At 38.4% G+C, this 16,091-nt stretch overlaps 1 protein-coding gene across 1 annotated transcript in view; it reads right to left on the bottom strand.

Moving 5' to 3' along the window:
• Positions 1-14,993, bottom strand: part of LOC150064932 (phosphatidylinositol 3,4,5-trisphosphate 3-phosphatase TPTE2-like) — a 93,806-nt gene extending 78,813 nt beyond the window's left edge. The window contains exons 1-8 of the mRNA XM_090329285.1: positions 14,853-14,993; positions 11,564-11,623; positions 9,292-9,351; positions 7,063-7,113; positions 6,145-6,198; positions 5,335-5,385; positions 3,945-4,001; positions 2,104-2,157 (exon numbers count right to left, since the gene is read on the bottom strand). Coding sequence (XP_090185411.1) covers positions 2,104-2,157; positions 3,945-4,001; positions 5,335-5,385; positions 6,145-6,198; positions 7,063-7,113; positions 9,292-9,351; positions 11,564-11,623; positions 14,853-14,863 — 398 coding nt within the window. The 5' untranslated portion in view covers positions 14,864-14,993. The remainder of the gene's footprint in view (positions 1-2,103; positions 2,158-3,944; positions 4,002-5,334; positions 5,386-6,144; positions 6,199-7,062; positions 7,114-9,291; positions 9,352-11,563; positions 11,624-14,852) is intronic.
• Positions 14,994-16,091: the final 1,098 nt, after the last annotated feature.

Genomic DNA, 16,091 nt, shown 5'->3' with positions numbered 1-16,091 from the left:
ATTAACTCACATTCCCATCCTAGATCACACATTATGTCCTACAGCCAATTTTCAGGATAGAAGTGTATTGGAATATATAGGCAGGCATGACACATAACTTTAGCATACATGTTCAGTCAAAGAACAATCTACTTTATACAAATGATCAATTTTCACTACTCATAGCAAATTGCTACCTCATAGGATACCATACATAATGATAGATAAAATCAGAAGATAGATGAAACTAGGTCATCATTTTGATTATAATAAAAATGATCTATTAACATTTACTATTGTATAACTATCCTTCACTTAACAATAGTTTGTTAATATTACCACAGACCCCACAAAAGCATTTATTTCAAGCTGAAATAAATATGTACTTTGATGATAATCAAGTATTTTAATCATATCTTTACTGACACTCACTAAGTCAACTTACTGCCAGTCATACAGGGTACAATTTTAGGCTAATACACAAAGAAGAAGAGAATCAATCCTTCTCTGGGTTGGCAGCCACCAAATAACAAAGAAGCAATGAAACAAGGATATATGACAGAAATAAATGAGAATGGGAGCAATATGTCTCTTCTGATCAATCAGAAACTTAGGGGAATATGCATTATTGTATCCAATGAAAGTGCCAATGGTAGAGTAAGTTTGAAAACCCCTGCCCCAATGATATGCTGGCTGCTGAATACCCATTTTTAAGAGTGAGGATGGAAAGGAAGATTGTATGTCTAGAAAAAATCAAATGAAAGTAATAACAAGCAGTTCTTGATATGTAAAAAAAAACCCAGACTACAGCAATCACTGGAAAAAGATGTCAAGAAGAGCAGGAAATTATGGCAAATACATCAAATAAACAACCAGGAATAGTTATTGTAAAGATAGAGGTATATAGTGCAGGAAAATGCTTTTCTATAAAAACAACATCATGAGACCTACAAGGAGACATATACTTGAAGAGTATATTACATGCATTCATATCCATTGCTAGAAAGGAAGGATCATTCAGACAAAAATGTCAATCACAAAACATCAAAGTTTTCCACATTTCAAATTTGTCTAGAAGACACTTCAAAACATTTCATTTTCTAACTGAAGAATATACATTCTACCAGAAAATCACATGTTAAGCTAATAACCAGGTTAGAAGAAACTGAAACAAAAATTGGATATACCAATGTATCTTATTTTTACAAAGCAATAGAGATACAAAAAGAGAGAGGAAAAAACAACGCATGAAAGTTAATTGATAGACACTTGAATGATCGGGGGACTGATAAACCAAGAAAGAAATGTAAAGTGTCTTGAAGCAAATGAAAACAAAGTGATGATATTGAAAAACATATTAACTTTAAGGTGACAGCTCAACATGATACTCAAGAAGTGTGAAGTAGAATTGTAGTCACAGGGTGGGGAGTTTTGGAGGTGGGTACAGAGTCAGTGGTGTATTAGCACAGAAGGAGTCACACCTAATGTTTTACAGAGCCCAGTAGGAGCTTGTTGGAAAGTTACTGAATGCTTCCCCTTTTTGTCACACTGGAGTGTGATGACAGGGCATTCTGTTTGCCTGCTAGGCAAACACTCGACCACCTGAGTAATGGCCTAAGTCATTTGGTGCTGTAGATGTCTTTCCAGGAAGGTCTTCCTTCTGTCTAGGTCTGGAAGTGGCCTCAGATCATCACCTGGTTATCTGTGCTCCTGGGAGAAGGGAATACAGCTGTGAGCTCCTAGGACAGGCTCATTGCTTGAGATAAGGGTCTCAATAACTTGTTTTCCATGCTGGCTTCTACATAGGATCACCTCCAATTTCCACATACCACACAGTCAGTGTGACAGGCAGACCCTTCCTGATGCATATTTCTTTCATTTTCCTAGCAGCACTGGTGATCCAACACAGAATCTTTCACTTTCTGAATTGCACTGCATCACACATGTCACCGCTCCTTTCATGCTGTTTGTATTTCTTCAAATACAAGGGCTCAGCTCCAGCCTTATGAATGTGGATACTTATGTGTCCCTGTGTCTGTACATACATTCATATAAAATATGTACATAAACTTCTACATATACATTTGTCTAGCACTCTATTATATGGCTTGGATTATAGCTTACCTTTCAGTCACACTGTCATCATCATGTGCTGAACAAAATTCAAATGCAGATGTGCTATAGGGACAAAAAATACATATAGTCAGATATCACATGAATAATTAAACTTCATATTCTGGGTCAAATTATTTTGCAAGTCACAAAACAGTGGACTATGCTTCTTCCCTATAACTGAGATATTCTTCACACACTTGATTTCAAATCAGCACAACATTACAGTTTAAGATTATCAAAGAAATATACTTGGTGATAAAATATTAACAATAAGCGTTCTAAAGTAATTGTGTATCTAGCTCACTGGGTCAGAAAAGAAGACAGGTGCAAGGTCATCTCCAAAGGTAAAGAGAACACATTACTCATTGAGTCACCAAGACACTAGGCCACAACTTCCTAAGGAGAAGGCAGGGTAGTCATCTATCCATGATCTTCATCACATGTAATCAAAACCTCCAGTTTTCCCAAGTAACTGAAGACAGAGGAGAGAAAATAACCATGGAGTCATTACTTGCTCTGAACGATACTGCTATATCCTCCATTCACATGTTGGGATAATCTTCAGAGTATGTGGTGCCAAGATTGAACATTATTACCATATCAATCCAGTCACTTTGAGACTTGGCAACAACCTTTCCATATAAAGAAGAGAGAGTAGTTTGGGAAGGGACATATTTGGTCTGGGACAATTCCATACAACAAAGCCATATCCATACAACAAAACTTTTATGCTCATTGTTTGCAACTAAGAATAAACATGAAACACGTATAAATGTGAGGCGGGTTCCATCAACAGTGATGATGAGTGGGTACTTGTAGAACCAGCTTCACCTGCTGTTGAAGGTTCCTCTACGCCCTGCCAACTGCAGCCTGTTCCTGGCTCTTTCCAAATTCTTTGTTTCTTGCTCTTTCAGGATTCTTTTGTCCTTCACCCAATCTCAAAAATCTCATACCAAAGCATTTTGAATGAAATGTTCTTTTAGATTGTGTGGGTGTTTTTACAGTGTCTTAAACACAACAGGGAAATGAAACATTGCTTTCCTGACATGTTTCTCTCTTATCCAGATAAGTTTCTGTTTTACCCAAAGAAACAAAGTTAGAAAGACTCCTATACACACTGTATTCAGATCAGATAGAAACTAGGTTAATGGTGTTCTCTAGTGCTGGAAACCTCCATGAACATCACAATTCTCAGTCTGCACATTTGTCTACTTGGATAGGTATGTTCAGTATCCATACATGCTAAGAAACTCAATTGGAGGTGTCTTAGAGAAATTAAACTCTTCTACTTGCAAAAGGTAAGACTTTTCCCTAAAAGTTAAGAATACTATGACCCAATAAATCTACCTGATCTGATGGAGAATAAACTCTTCTGGTTTCAGTTCAACTAATTTCAATGGAAATCAAGACTTAGATATCATCTAAATATCAGCATTCTAGGTGTCCTCTATTCCCTGGTGACTTTCCTGCCTCTAAGATAGGGACAAGGAACAGAAGTCTAGAAGCAGGGCTACCATTGATTGTGGTTGCAGGCATCTATAGAAGGAAGGATATAATCTTCCTTTATGGGCCATATAGACCGCTGGGATTACTTTTTTGTTTCAGAAAGGGATTCCCAGCTGCCTGGGCTCATGTGACTAGCTGACAGGCACTGTGGTGATCTAAGGATTTGAGATGCTAGTACTTGACTTCATAGCACCCCATGAGCCAGTGTATTTTGATCTACTCTATCATTTTCTAATAAGTTTCAAACCAGATCATGATTACCTGCAGATATGGACAGGCAGTCCTGTGTAGTCTGAAGACACATTATCCTCCAAAATGATATATTACTAAAAAAATCAACTCACCAATTACTGTTGTCTTCATTAGAATGAAAAACAACCGTTGTCAAGTCGTTGTCTTCACTGTGGACATATTAAACATATACAAAAATCAGGTTGCACCATGTTGGAAAAAAATCACACATTTTTTTCTGACACTACTAGGTATAGAAATTATGACCTTGAGTATGCCACACAAGTATCTGCCAATGGAGCTGTATCTCTAGCTTTTCTGTCCCTAACATCCCTTATCTCCAGTACTCAGGTCTCAACTCAGAGCACTATCTGTGATACTCTCTGTTCATGGTATGGTGAATCTTTGTGCCTAGGCTTGCTTGATCAGTGATCTTTCCACTTGGGCTTTCACCAGAATGTACGATGGATGTGCATGCTTTTGGTTCATATGTATAATTATATCTACACAGGTGGCAAAGATCAGAGGACAGCAATATGAAAACATCCAGGGTAGAAATTTATTTTTGTAATTGTCCATCTCCAAGGATCCAGTAAAATGTTGCACTGTATGTGTGGTTCCAGAAGCAGAGCCTCAGGTATAAGCAAGAAAGTAGACTATTCCTGAAGCCCTGACTAGAAGCCATAGTATCAGAGTACCCCATCCCACATACTCGTGGACCCAATCTGTCTCCAAACTCTTTTATTTGAAATGTGAATTTTTTCATGATCCCTGTATTCACATGTGAGCAGTAAGAAGTAAAATAAAATCATAATGCCATGGATTCATCTCTTTCACCAGTATAAATGCTGTCTATAATCTGAAAGGGTATCAATGTATGTGAATTAATGCACCTTCTATCTGGCAAATATCATGTAACCCTTTTACTAATTACAATAAAAAAATGCTGTCTATAAAGTGTTCATAGTGTCACCAACCTTAGAACCACAGTGTTTAAAATGTGGCATGAAGTGGACAATGAAAATATTATGCATAAATGAAGTTTTGGATCTAGACAAAGAGCACACCCATCAGAGAACTGGGCATAACCAGCAAAAATATGGGAAAGAGTTGTACAAGAGGTTATTTACCCCTTTCACAATGAAACAAACTTGTAGTCTCTTTGGTATGACATTTTATTTCTTCACCTTGAAAAAATTCATTTGGTCAGAACAAATGCATGGAATTGTGTGTCACTGCTGTAACACCAAAGGAACAAATCTAATTCTAGTAGGATCTCATATATCAGCAAGGTGTGGATTGTCTAGGAATTTTGCTTCACTGCTTACTGAAATAGCAAAACACTTTTATGAGACTCGTTTCTCATTTATTCAACAACCATGGAAAAGGAGTAATATTACAGACAAAAGCTGCACTGAGAACATTTTGAACATAATTCCCAGAAACACTCTGCTTAACAACCATGTATATTTATATATCTTTATCTACATATAGATATCTGACCTTTTTGTCAATTCGTCTGTCCCAACTTCTGTTGGATCTTTTCCATCCGTGCTAGAGGATTAAACGATAGTCAAATGCCATGTGAACTCATAGTCTTAGTTTTTTATTCAAATTGGCTACAGTTTATCTAACACAAATAAATTCATGAGTAGAAATAATACATAACTTAGCAAAATGAACAAAGGTATTTCCATTTTTCCCTGGAAAGGAAAATTAATTTCTTGTGTAAAAGAAAACTTTTATGCATGATTAAAGTCTTTCTTTCCTAGTAAACTTAGCACAATGCTATTGATATTATGCAGTTTAATGCTAGTTGGAACTCACTTCAGAGGAACTCAATGCTTTAGAACTTCTAATTTTCTGCATTCTAAGTCTGCTCTACTCCCTCTGTCCTTTCATTTATTTGGTTGTTTTTTTTAACTGCCTCTCACAAATGGACAAGGAACGGTAGCCGAAGAAGAAGGATTCTCATCAGTTCTGATAGTGGGTATCAGAATTCTGGAGAATGAAAAAGATCTGTTGTTCGTTTCATTGAGAAACCACTAAGACCATTCTCACTGTTTCTAACTGGGATTCTTACCACTGTTGGCTCTGTGAAAGTTGCATGCAGGAACTGATATGTAAATAAGGATTTGGTTGCTAGGTTTCACTTCAAAGCAGACCATGATCAAGTGTGTGTTCATTTATGCTATCATTCTCTATTTCAATACACACAAGGATTACATGAGAACTCTCTGAGAAGCTGCCATATTGATTGGGCATTGTACTTACATTGAAATCAGTTTAACTTTCAGATGATAGACAACTCACCAAATGTCAATGTTCGAGTCACAAACCGCAGTGGCTGGAAACGTCATGACATCACTAGTAATGAAATAAAATTAGAAACAGATAATTGAGTTGGACCATGTAGAGGAACTCAAACATGTTTTATACAAGCTGGATATCGAAATCATGGCCTTGCTCCTGCTAGGAAAATGTTCTGCCACTTGAGCTACATCTACATCTCCAGCTCTTGTGTTCCCTCGAGTGATTTTCTCTGGTACTGCAGTGCAAAACTGAGAGGCATGTTATTAAATGAAAAGCAGTATTCCATTTTGCCATAGAAATGGAATTGTATCTCTTGGGGATATTAAATATGGACCTCAGAAAATTAAAGGTTTCATCCAAGATGGAAGAATTTTTCTCAGTACATCTACCACAATGCCTAATTCCATCTTGTGTAACTTTCAATGCAAGTCAAAGGAACTCAACCCTGAATTCCCTAATTTTCTGCTTCCTCCATTCCTTCAATAATCTGGGATATCTTTACTGATTTCAACTCTCAGCTAGGAACAATGGACAGTAGGCCAGAAGCAGGACTTCCATCAATATAATGGTGGGCTTTTCAGTATCACCATTGTGGAGAATGCAGGGTCAATCCACACTCAATAAGAACTTTAATAGTAGGCTCTACACACCATTTCACCACAGGGTTAGTTCTGAGTAGGACTGTCACCTCCGTTGGCTAATAGAAAGCAACATACAAGCACTGACATTATGAAAAATTTGGTTGCTTCCTAGACTACAGAGCAGCCAATCCACCAGTGTTCTTTGACCAACTCAATCAGCCTCTATTTGTGTCAATATTCAAAATGACTTCATAAAGATATTCCTAGGCTGTCTGTATAATCTGTATTGTCCTCAGACTCCAAAACGATTGTACACTGAGATGTCAAATCAACTCACCAAACATTTGCGCTCGGTTCAGATATGAGGACCTCTAATGTGTGGTGCTCACTATAACAAAATACAAAACATAGAGACAATTAAGTGGGACACTGGGAGAAGAAACAATGCATTTCCCTAAAAGGTTGGGGGTTTAAACTATGGTTTGTGCTAGATATGCATTTGAGTTGTGTATCTAACTGCTCTATAGCTTCAATCCCTGTCTCTGAAACTGCAGCTTAAAGTTTGGGCCCAGTGCTGAATGAAGCTTCTGAGGACAGAAGATTGCTTTTGTCTATGCTGACTCAATCATCCCTTGCTGGCTGTGCTCTCAGGATGATCTGGCATGGGTAGATGAACCACTGTCAGACCTCTGTGATCTACTGGATCATGTACTGAGAGAACTGAAGACAGATGACAAAAACAAAGTCACTAAGGAAAAGAATGTGTCTGAAAGGCTAATTCAGTTCAGCAGCAAAATGCTGATGAGGGAATCTACAGATCAAGAATGGAAGCAACAGGGCCAGGAGTTTGGCCTAGTGGTTAAAGTGCTTGCCTAGCATGCATGAAGACCCGGGTTCGATTCCTCGGTACCACATACATAGAAAAAAGCCGGAAGTGGTGCTGAGGCTCAAGTGGTAGAGCTCTAGCCTTGAGAAAGTCCAAGGACAGTGCTCAGGCCCTGAGCCGAAGCTCAGGACTGGCAAAAAAAAAAAAAAGAATGGAAGCAACACCCATGGCACAAGAACAAAAGGAGCACAAGGCCAAATACCACAGCAACTGCACAGGAACACACACACACACACACACACACACAATTGGTAATTTCCTTGATGAAGAATGTGATCTTGTGAGAAAACCCAGCAACTGTCCATTTCAAAAATTACAATCATGTCTTGATGCCAAGACTTTAAGTCTTTACCCAAATAAATGACGTCTGTGCACTATTCATGGAGTCAGAAACCTTCGATTCACATTTATGAAAAAGTTGCATTAACTGTACAGAAGAACATGGCATCTGCCAAATAGGACAGAAATCTAAAGGAGGAGTGGATGGACCAAACAATTGTCCAAGCCAAAAGGGAGACTTTGTGGAGACATTCCCTTCTACTGTCTCGAACAAGAGACAAATGTTCACAGCCACTTTCAGACCTATAATCCCCAGTCGTGGGAGGTAAATTGTTAGTAGTTCTTCCTTTGTGATCCTTTGTTACTGCCATCCTAGAAAATGTGTACAAACCCTTCAATCTGTGTCTCATGCCCAGGTGGTCTGATCAGAGTTTTCTAAGAGTTCCCTTCACTGCTCACAAGGACCGGGAGAATTCACTTTCTCCTGGAGTCTGAGTCCTTCACCCAACTTTCAGAAGGATGGAATGGCACAGACAAAATCGCACTGCCGTGACACTCCAATAGTTCTCCACATTCTATGTGCTCAGTCTCTGAACATCTTTGTACACATGTATATCCATATTCTGGTATCTGTTATTTTATGCTGACCTCTCTAGATATACGTGTGATCTGCTTTGAATCATTAAATTATACACAGTAAAACACTGTGGAAATTCCTAAAACTATTTTTCACCCAAATTTGGTACAATTCATCAAAAACAATCACAAAATATACTATTTTTGGAAGGGGGAATTTCCTAGAAATGAGGTTCTTGGTCCAAAGAAATGTTGACCTCTGATAAAGGAATCTTGTATAAAAGATTGACAAAGAATTCTTTCCTTATGGACATATATTGTGGATTTGTGTCTTTCCTTATTTTCCATTTCACTTGCTATGCAGGAAATCAAGCTGATATACCATCTACACTGCTGCTTCCATGACTCCCTCAGTTCCCACTTGCTGGTGCTACTGTTGGCTGTCTTTCTAGCTTCCTTGATTGATAGAAAGATCTGTAGGCTCCCATCCAATGTGATAGTATGCCTTTCAAGGTAACAGAGGAGTGGAGTATGAAGAAGTGATTCAGGTTCCATTAGTGTTTTTTTTATGTGAAATCTGTTTCCAATACATTCAATTGGTGTGAGTTTTATACATGAACTGTGACCATCTTCATTTCCCTTTATAGATCCTACTACTTGACTTTCAAAGAAAACAGGAACAATTGTCTTTTGACCTTTTCTATTCTTATTTATGTCAAAACTTAAAACAAGGATGTACTGATATAGATCGACTGTCATATATATTGTCTACGGTTACAACACTTTACATTGTTTATCACTCAGTTGACAAGTACATGGACTCACCATATGTTGAGGGCCGGCCAGGACTGGGATACATTTCCCCTCTGGGTGTCAGATTCCACACTGTGAAGAAATTAAAGACATACACAAAAATTGAGCCAGAACAGTACAGAAAAATATCTACATTGCTGGGTATTGAAACCATGCCAAGCATGGGATCTGATATTAGAGCTCCACCTCCACCTCTGCTATCCCTGCCAGGCCTCCTTGAAGTATTGAGGTTTGACTTCAGAATCTTGGGTTAGATGAAGCTGCATAGGAGTGATTCGAGTTTTGGCAATGCTGCCTCATCATGTGAACCTCTGTTTTCTCTTAGAATGGCAGGGAATGGACTGGTGAACCACTGAATAACATTTCGTGGAAGATCTGATGATAGCAAGTGGAAGGCACTCAGAGTAGAAATGGCTTTGAATGGCTATTTCCAATCCTGCACCAAAACATTGGACTACAAATGTGGAGTTTGAGTGATAATGCGTTATATTAGAGCACAAGAGCAGAGGGGCATGTCATAATACCAGTGCATAATCATATGAATACACATAAACACACATATCACACACACACACACACAAACACACACACATACAAACACATAGGTTACACAGTCCATAATTTCTTTGGTTGAGTATGTGATTTCTTTGGAACACCCAGTCACTCTTCACTTCAGCAATTAAAATCATGTCTTGATCCCAAGACTTTAATGATTCGCCCAAGATAAATGATGCTATACAATACACATCAACTCATAAACCCTGGATTCATATTTGTTAAAAATTGGCATTGGGATGGGAATTTGGCCTAGTGGTGGAGTGCTAGCCTAGCACATGAAGATCTGGCTTCAATTCCTCAGTACCACACACATAGAAAAAAAAGCCAGAAATGGTGCTGAGGCTCAAGTGGTAGAGCTCTAGACTTGAGAAAATCCAAGGACAGGATTCAGGCCCTGACCTCAAGGCCAGGACTGGCCAAAAAAATGTTAGTATTTACTGTACAGAAAGAATGGCGTGTGCCAAGTAGGTCAGAAAACTAGAGGATGAATCCATGGGCAAGAAAACTATCACAACAAAATGGGACTTTGTGCTTCAATTATTTTCTTCATCCTTGAGTCAGAGCCAAGTGTTCATGGGCCCTTGGAGAACTGAATCCCCTCAGTGCTCTCAAATACATTGTTAGTGCAGAAGCTACTTCATTGTGATTTGTCACTGAGCTCTAGAAAACATACACAATCCCTTGGAATAAAGTCTCATGGAGGTGATCTGATTATAGATTTTTCTAAGAGTTCTCTTTATGGCTCACTAGAACAACAGGAACTCCATTCTCCTCACTCATCTTAGTCATTCACCCAACTCGTGAAAGGATGGAATGGCACAGATAAAAGTGCACTACTGTGACATTCAAAATACTGCCCACAAACTTGATGCATACTCTCTGTACAACTTTATACACATACCTATCTATATTCCAGTATCTGACCCTCATGGCTGACTTCTCTAGACATACATTTCCTTCCCCTTATTATCACTACTTTATCTTTAAATTATACGCAGTCAAATACTATGTTAATTCTCACACCTACTTTTTTCCCAAAGTATCTATAATTCATCAAAAACTATCTATATATTGTATATGCAAGAGAGTACTTCCTGAATTTTCCTGGAAAATGATGCTTGGTATTGTAATAAATGTTCACCTCTGCCAAACAAAGTTTTTATGCAACATTGGCCAAGAGATCTTGCCTTATGAATGTACACAGTGTTGACTGTGGCTTTGTGGCTTCCCTTATTTTCCATTTCACTTGCTATGTAGGAAATCAAGATGACATATCCTCTACATTTCTGCTTCCGTAGCTCCTCTGTTCCCTACTTTGTTGCAGTATTAGTGGCTGTCTGTCCTACCTCTCTGATTGATAAAAGGATCTGCAGGACCTCTATCTGATGTGATGCTGAGTCTTTCAAGGTAACATAAGTGTGGGGTATAAAGAACTGATTCAGGCTCCTTTAGCTACTTTGTATGTGAAATCTGATTCCATTCCATTCAATTAGTGTGAGTTTCATATATTCACTGTGACCATCCTCATTTATCTGCATAGATCCTGCAACTTTATTTCCAAAGAGAATAGGAACAGTTGTTTATTGGTGTGTTCCATTGTGGCCTGTTTATTTACAAAACTGAAAACAAGGTTGTACTGACACTGTGTGCCTGCCATGGGTATTGTCTATGGTTACAACACTGCATATTGGTTAGCACTGTGATGAGAAGTACACGGGGGACTCACCAGATGTTCAGGGCCGGCCAGGACTGGGACAACTTTCCCCTCTGGGTGTACGTGTCCACACTGTGAAGAAATTAAACACGTACGCAAAAATTGAGTCTAAAAAGTAAAGAAAACTATCATTTTCTATCTACAATGCTGGGTATCGAAACCATGGACTTCTCCATGCCAAGCATGGGATCTGCTACAGGAGCTACCCCTCCACCTCTGCTATCCCTACCAGGCCTCTTTGCAGTACTGAGATTTGACTTCAGAAGCCTGCACTAGATGAAGCTGCATGGGATGAGACTAGCATTTGGCAACGCAGTCTCATCACATGAACCCCTGTTGTGCCCTCAGCATGGCCAGGAATGGATTGGTGAACCACTGCTCAGCTCAATAATGACATTTACTGAGAGGACTGATGATAATAAATGGAAGGAAATCAGATAGAAATGGCTTTGAAAGGACATTTCCAATTCAAAATATTGGCAACAAAATATTGGACTGGAAAGGAAGAGTTGAAAAGAAAATATCAGACTTAAGCACAAGAGCAGAGGGGCAGTTGTCATAATACCAGAGTACCAGCACACAAACACACATATAAACACACACACACACACACACACACACACACACACACACATACTCTCTCCCTAATTTCTTTGAGAATATGATTTCTTTGGAACACCCAGTCACTGTTCATTTTCACAATTAAAATCATTCTTGATGCCTAGACTTCAATGCTTTACCCAAGGTTATTGATATCTACACACTATTCATTGAGTCATAAATCTTGGATTTAGATTTTGAAAAAGTATTCACTGTACCAAAAGAATGTGTTATTTGTACACAATGGAATTCTATGCTGCTGTCAGAAAGAATGACATTGCCCATTTGTTCGGAAATGGGAAGACTTAGAAAAAAATCATATCAACTAAAGTAAGCCAGACTCAAAGGAACTTAGGCTCAGTGGTTTCCCTCATTTGTCATAATCAGTGGAAACCTTGGGCTGTCCTGGCAGAGATTTGCAATAGGGCAAAAACCTTGATACAAAAGGCCATAGAGTAGGACGCTAAATCAAAGGATTTCTAGGATGTAGAAACATAAGCCATATAATGAATGATTGTTGTTCTTAAGGTACTATGTTATCTCTCATCTCTTTTGCTGTCCCTTGGTTATCTCATATTGTTACAGTATCTCACTTTGTTACCTGATATATCGGATATATTTCTTTTTGGTTATTTGAAATTGGATAGGGAAGGGGGGGAAACTAGATGAGGGGTGGGGGTGGGGGGAGGGAAATGGGGACCAAGACATGTGAAAGGTTATCAATGTATGTGAAGTGATGCACCATCTATCTGGCAAATATCATATAACCCTTCTATTAAGTACAATAAAAATATATGAAAAAATAAGAATGGCATGTGCCAAGCAGGGCAGCAATCTAGAGGAGGAATCATGGGCCTGACAATTGTCCACAACCAGGAAAACAGGGAAAAGGGATCTACAAGGAACTTCCTTTTCCTCAGCCCTGTGTAGGTGCCAAGTAGCTGTGGGCCCTTTGATTTGAGCCCTATATCCCCCAGTGTTGTGATGTAAATTGTTACTGCGGAAGCTACTTTTTCTGTGATCATTTGTCATTGCAGTCTATAAAATGTGTACAGTCTCTCAGAATAGGGTCTTATAAACAAGCTATCCTATCAGAGTTTTCTAAGATTTCTCTTTACTGTTCACTGAAACATCAAGAACCCCATCTCCTCACTGGTGTCTCAATCATTCACCCAACTTTAAAAGGACAGTATGGCATAGATAGAGCTGCACAGCTGTGACATTCAAAATAGTTTCCATAATGCAGGGATCAAGTGACTAAAATCCTAGCTACTCAGGAGGTTGAAATCTGAGGATCATATTTCAAAGCCAGCCTTGCCACTGTAATTTCCAATGAGACTGGAATCTCCAGTTAGCCACCAGAAACCCAGAAGTAGTGCTATGGCTCAAGTGGTATAGCCCCTGCCTTGTGCTGAAGAGCTCAGGGACAATAGCACACAGGCCCAGAGTTCAAGTCCCCATCCTACAAAATAAAATCAAAGAAAATAATCGGTCCTACATACTTATTTAGTCTCTGTATATCTTCATACATATGCCTATCTATGTTCATTATTTGACCTATCATAGCTGACCTCTCTAGATAGAGATGGGATCTGCTTTGAATCATTAAATTAAGCACAGTCAAATACTATGTACAATCCTATATATACTTTTTTAATTTTTGCTAATTCTGGAGCCTGAACTCAGGGCCTGGGCACTGACCTTGAGCTTTCTCAAGACTAGCGCTATATCACTTGAAACACAGCACCATTTCCAACTTTTCCTGTGTATGTGTTACCAAGAAATAGAACCGAGGGCTTCCTGCATGCCAAGCAAGCACTCTACCACTAGGCCATACACCTGGCCCTTCCTATATGTACTTTTTCACACAAATTAGCTGCAATTCACTGAAGACTAACTATAAATATGATATATATATATATATATATTCAAGAGGGTATTTCTTGTGTTTTCCTAAAAAAGAGACTTTGGGATCTAACTAAATGTTCATCTCTAAAAAACAAAGCTTTTAGACAAGACTGATGAAGAATTCTTTCTTTGTGAACCTACACCAATGTTTTCTGTGGTTTTGTTGTTTCCTAGATTTTCTTTCCCTTGCTATGTAGAAGCTGAATCTGATATATCACCCAAATTCTGCTTCCAGGTCTCCTTTTATCCCTTTTGCTCGTTATGTAGAAACTCCAGCTGATATGGCTTTTAAATTTTGTATCCTTGTTCACTGTTTTCCACTTCATGCATTATAATAAAAATTCCAGCTGATATATCATCAAAATGTTTGATTCTGTTTCCCCTTTACTCCTTGCTTCCACCAATACTAGCTTTCTTTCCTGCCTGTCTTATGGAGAAAAAGATCTGCACAGCGGAAGCAAGATTCCTATCCATCATGATGGTGGTATTTCAGGTGAAATAGTCCTGGCTTTTGACACATTTATCCTGATTCCTTTAGCTACTTCATATCTGAATTCCTCCTCACTTCAAACTAGTCATTGTGACTTGAGTGCCTGACCTGTGATACTCTTTTAGCTCCTCATAGTTAACTTTAGAACAGCCTATGAGAAAGTTTCTTTTGACCTCTTTCCTTTGGTATTTATTTTCAAAACAGATAATAGTTACATGATATGGTTGGGCAGTAATATCAACTTTGTCTTGGTACCATATTTCAAAATGATTTTACTTTCAGATGACAGGTAAATCCACTCACCAATTGCTCATGCTGGATCAACAGCTTCTGCCAGAGCCCAGTTTACATGGACTCAGGCATGCCTATCACAGCATCTCAACTGCAGTATTTTAAACAGAAGGAAGCCTGGTGGTGCTGGCATACGCTGGTAGTTCTCCTCTGTAGGAGATACAGCTGAGGCTCAGGGTTGAAGCCAGCCACAGCCAACAGTCCCTGAGACTCTCATCTGCAATTCACAAACAGAAATGGAGATGTGGCACAAAGTATCTGAAAACTAGCTCCAAGCACAAGAGCTCAGGGACAGTGCTAATGTCCTGAATTTTAAATACCAAGACCACAAAAAGAAAAAGAGAAAGAAAGAAAGAAAAAGAAATGTGTTTAATTTGTGAATGTGTGACATATCATTTCCATAGAGTTGACATTTATTAACAAAGAAAGTATAGGTATATTCTCAATCTCATCAGCCCAGCTTGGGACTTTTACTCATGGTTTAAAGCATCTTTGAATCCCATGACTTACATATTATATTTGTTGAGGGTCAACACTGCTACAGTGTAATCCGGATATATCTCAGTATAGTATCACTAGGTAACAAACCATTCACCTAAGAGAAGGAAAACACAGAAGAATTTCACACTGATTGTGTTGAAAATATACTTAATATACCAAACATTATGGAAAGTCATGCACACAGAACTGTTTTAGGTGGTGGTGAGCCTTTTAAAATCTATAGCCTATGAAACCTTGAAAGCCATAATTCTTCAGAGTTGACCAATCCTGGGAAAAGTACATTCTGCAATTACTTTTCAAAGTTCTGTTACAGAACAAGAGAAGAAAAATTTTTGAATCAACAAACTTTCACTGATATACAAGGCACCTTTACAGATAATGCATTGCTTCACAGGACATAGAGATGTAAATAAATCCATTATTAACAGAGTTTATATCACAGTTATTATGGATTTTCTACTTGGAAACATTTTATAATAGAAATAAAAAGGATGAGAAATATTGTACATTCTATAATATTTCACAGAGTGGGTACATGTTAAGATAATACAATGTCAATGGGAAATAAAAAGATATTATAACCCTAGCTACTAAGGTGTTCTGAGGATCTCAATTCAAAGAAACCTAAAAAAACAGCCAGGAGACTCCACTTATCTAAAAGGAAAAAAAAGCTGCACTTGAGAAAGGGTATCAATGTATGTGAAGTAATGCACCTTCCATCTGGCGAATGTAATGTAACCCTTCTATTAA

Source organism: Megascapheus bottae, chromosome 3 (assembly GCF_031878675.1).
Source record: "Megascapheus bottae isolate mThoBot1 chromosome 3, mThoBot2.hap1, whole genome shotgun sequence".
Lineage (NCBI taxonomy): Eukaryota > Metazoa > Chordata > Mammalia > Rodentia > Geomyidae > Megascapheus > Megascapheus bottae.
The sequence above is the reverse complement of the archived record's forward strand: the minus strand, read 5'-3'. Positions and strand labels throughout refer to the sequence as shown.